Source organism: Mizuhopecten yessoensis, unplaced genomic scaffold, assembly GCF_002113885.1.
Source record: "Mizuhopecten yessoensis strain PY_sf001 unplaced genomic scaffold, ASM211388v2 scaffold9561, whole genome shotgun sequence".
In the NCBI taxonomy this organism is placed as follows: domain Eukaryota; kingdom Metazoa; phylum Mollusca; class Bivalvia; order Pectinida; family Pectinidae; genus Mizuhopecten; species Mizuhopecten yessoensis.
The window spans coordinates 1019245-1023821 of record NW_018408109.1 but is presented as its reverse complement, the minus strand read 5'-3'; the positions used below and the strand labels follow the sequence as shown (position 1 = coordinate 1023821).

Genomic DNA, 4577 nt, shown 5'->3' with positions numbered 1-4577 from the left:
TTTTAAAATGTCGTCTATCTGAAGTTTTCTTCAAAAAGTATCTGCTATCTTCTTAACGAGTTGACGCCCACCTTCAAAAACTGTATCCTGCATTGTGCTGTATACATATACTTGCATGCTTAACACATACACCGATATTGCCAGGTATTACATATGTACATAATTTTCAACCAAATCTACATTTAATTTGAAGAAAGATCAAACTTCTCAATTTGTTAATCCGTTTTTATTGCTAAATCACCTCATAAAACGAATCCCGCTTGAATAGTTGACCTCATCTCCGCCACACATACATTTACATATTGCGCTTACCGCATTGACAGCTGCCTCAGTAGAGCCATCATATTTGCTTCATTTACATATTATTGTAACGCTGTATTAACACGACTGAGCATTCAGTGAATCAAAAACAACACGGTGTGACAAAGGATGCCGGTAATTAATTAAAGATGGCGCAGTGGCGAGGTCCTGGAGTGATTCTCGGCTGGGGACTGGTACTTCATCTTGCGCTATGGAGTGGTCTATTCGTCTCCGCCATCACCCAACAACAGGTAGGCGTTATATATGCAATAACCTGAATTGCATGTTGATATAGATTCTTTTCAGAATAGTTCCTATACTGTTGAAATAATACGATATGCATGTACGTATAGTGTGTTCGCTCATACATAAAGGGTATTGCTACTGTCAATACACTTCCATATATGTGTCTTAAAGTATCAACTGCAATTCATGTGTTTTATGGAGTACGTGTTCAGATATTATTGCATTACGATTGGTATACAATGGGTATGTGCTTATATTCATACATAAAACAATGTTGATGTATGTTCGTATACATTTATATCATTTTTACATCATATGTATCTCTGTATACCTGTTGGCATTATATATGACATTTTTGTTTCGGGAAATATTCCATATGGGGTAGTTGTACATTTTATAAATCAACAGGTTTCCTTATACCGATATAACGTACAGTAATACCTGGTTATATTGCCACCATTCGTCCACAGAAATGTTGGCGTTATGAAGGGGTTTGGCGATAATTTGAGGGAAACATATACAGGAAATCTTAAGAAACGAGAAAATGGGATCTTAAAATATGTTGACGGTAAATGTTGATGAAATGAGGGGCACTATGTCGAGTTTTTACTGTATATAACTAGTTTCCTGGTTGAACCTGACCTGTTCGTTATTACCCCAAAACTTTATATACTTTTGATGTGACACTGATGGTCCGCTGTTTATACAAAATAGGTGTGTGTGTCATATCACATACAGTGATAAGTGATAGTCATACAGTTGACATATATGGCGGTCAGAGACAACATACAGACAAAATAAGGACAGCTAGAGATTTTTTTTCTTTCTGTATCGTAAAGCACGTGTTCATAACCTTCGCTGATGATACAGTGTTAATACTAACTAAATGTCCATACAAATCTCCATTAATGTTGAAAATACAGTCCTGTTTTCGTGTTATAAACTCCTGGTTTTTATCATCGGTTTATCGATGAACGTAACACACACACCGGTGATTGCACCTATAAGTTAAGACTGTTGATATATATAGTATGCCAGACAATGAATAACACTGTATCAGACACCTGTTCGTCCTTTTATAACTAACTCATCGGTGATGTTCAGATTATATTTCCTAACTTCTAGCGTTAAAAAAACGCCTGTGTGTTCTGGCTATGTTATATGGTCCATGTACAAATACTGACACGAATAGCACACCGTTAATGATGACTACAGGTTCATAAAACCTAGATTAATGTTGACAAAACTGTCCTGAGCTTGTGTGTTTTTTAAACCCAGCGTCTAGTTTTCCAAAGCCTTGTTAGCTTAATGAAGTCATTGACGCAATTTTTCAAAATGTGTTTTCTGAGAACTATTTGAACATTTTCAAAATCGTTTGTGTTTCTTGTCTTCAGATTATCCTTTTCAACCCTAATACATATAACATTACGTTTTTGAATTAAGTGTTTTTTGAAAATAATCTGGTCTAAAATGTTGAGTTAAGTTGATGTTAAGTTGATGTTAGGCTAATCAGGCGTTGAACAAGTTTGCCCAGATTCATTCGGGATATATTTACTCATTCACCCCTGAAGACACATTTGAACTCTTCCAATTCAAAGGTTGGAAAAGTTCATTATGAAATTTCAGGGGTGAATGAGTTAAGGACAATGCCACTAAACGCGTCTGAATCCTTAGTATTGTTTGAACCGCTTCTGCAGTTTTGTTATTAACAAAATAGAAACGACCGAATAATTTTACATGCTCTCTAATGTCTCCTGTCTATGGTCAGCTTTACCTGTGTAATACTATATGTAGACTGACAAATTAAAATCATCATGAAATGTTTTCTCTAATAACATTATCTCGTTATATTTCCTGTCAGCATGTCCCCAATTTAAAAACGAGGTCACCTGTTTGCCACATTATCAGTGCTATTTTACCGGTGACGCCCATGTTTAATATTTTCTCAACTAACATTGGTACGTCGCGGTATGTGAATTTATGCTGACTAACATGTGTATACTATCTTTCCAATGCGTGTAAGGGAGGAGGATGTTTTTAATGCGTTAATTTGCCTGATATTTAAAGTTTAAGATATATATTTTATCTGTTTAATTACCTGCCATGTTTATTAACGAAAAAAAACACTTTGTGTTATGTCGAAAACGTCTACCATATATTTCTTAACTTTTTCTTATTGTTGGAAAGTATGCAGATTCATATGGCCCAATCAGTGGACTGTTTATGTGTGACGGTTCGATGACTGTCACTTTCACCAGGCAAAAACTTGACACATTAATATTCCACTGATTGCGCTCATATGAATCTGTATACAAACATCCACTCATTCACCCCTGAAACAAAATGAACTATTCTAACCTTCGAATTGGAAGGTTTCAAATGTGCCTTCATGGGTGAATGAGTTTACCTGAAATAATCAGACAGCGTTCATTTCATTTTGAGGAATAATATTCCCCAACCTGAAGAATTAGAGATTTCTTAGTCTCCTTAGGCTTTCCTTGAGAGTCATTGTAAAAACCCAAATTGATTGCTACATCTATAGCAACACTCTGCTTTTCACTTCCATATTTTTTTCATTTTGGCAATGTTTCCTTAAAGGCATCTGTTACATAAAGTTCGACGACATTTAACCCAAACCAAAAAAAGGAAATATATAATTTTTTAACGATTTTTTTCAAACAAGGAAAAAAAATTAAAAAAATAAATAATTTCAAACAGAAATGTTAAACGTGGTTTTACCTATCAGAACATGTATGTTATGGATATCATTTGTTTCAAAGTCATAAACTAGTTCCCGCGTAACATGTTAACTCATTGTATCTTACGTTATTCTGTCAAGATACCAGATGGTAGACTCTGCTGGTGGCTTTCGTTGTCCCCAAGGTTTGCTGTAACCTTGATCACCACAGTTATTTCTAATGAGTATTGTCACGGTTCGTAATATACGCACTTTTCTCTGTATTTAATTTTAAACTAACCAGTACTCTTCTAATTTTTGTAATTTATAAGAGAATTGATGTTACGTACCTCCCCGACAGTAATTAAGACCAATACGGAAGTCCACCTTATTGGCCCCTAGCATCACCGATGCGTCCAAGGACAAAAGAGTGTAATTAATTCTTTGCATACGGTATACCATTGTGTGTGTCTAACGTTCATCTTTCATGAAATCAATTCACATCGCTTTTATTTTGTGCGTGTTTCAGACGAGGCCTTACGTCTCCGAGATACGAAAAAATATCTTTATTAGACCAGATCTATGTAACATAAGTAGCTGACGTCACTGTAACTTGAGCATTTGATTAAAAACCATTGTTCAGTATAGACGTCAGACAATGGCTTTAATGTAGTGGCATAAAATGTTCCACTGTTTTATTTCTGCATTGCCTGAACAAATTACCAGTTTCCCCTTAGAGAAGGAAATTTGCTAGATTTAATTTCATCGTTTTTTGCTGAATTTTAGACGGTTTTCCGGTGTTGACGGAAGTTCCATGTTTGTTTTATTTCTGTCTATGTCGACGTGTCCGTATAACATGTTATGGATGCTGTTACGGTAAGAAGCCAGTCATAAACCCGTTTTTGTGTCGACAAGATCAATGGCGGATAATCAAACATCGCGGCACCAGTATTATAGTGTTGTTTTATGACGCAAGTCACGTGTTATGCTGTCACACATGCACGTGGAATGATGTAGATGTTTAAATATCACGTGATCTGTTTTCATATAAAAACAAAGATTACAACAAACATCTTTCTGTTACGACCCATTAGCCGTAACATTATTTATTCTGTCGACCGATATCACTGTAGTCGTGCTATACCAAGGGTTGTCTGGGTTTTTTCCTAATGTAATAGTTTAATCAATTAAAGTATATTGTCTTATCATGTTAAGTTATAAATCAATGTTAACATTATCTTTTGTGATGTATTGTCTTAAATCAATTACAATGTGTCTTGTTCTGTTTCTGTCTTAAATCAATTACAATATATCTTGTTCTGTTTCTGTCTTAAATCAATTACAATATATCTTG

At 35.1% G+C, this 4577-nt stretch overlaps 1 protein-coding gene across 1 annotated transcript in view; it reads left to right on the top strand.

Moving 5' to 3' along the window:
* The first annotated feature begins 336 nt into the window (after positions 1-336).
* LOC110458397 (glutamate receptor 1-like) overlaps positions 337-4577 on the top strand; it is a 17449-nt gene continuing 13208 nt past the window's right edge. Inside the window, exon 1 of the mRNA XM_021510076.1 lies at positions 337-551. Coding sequence (XP_021365751.1) covers positions 450-551 — 102 coding nt within the window. The 5' untranslated portion in view covers positions 337-449. The remainder of the gene's footprint in view (positions 552-4577) is intronic.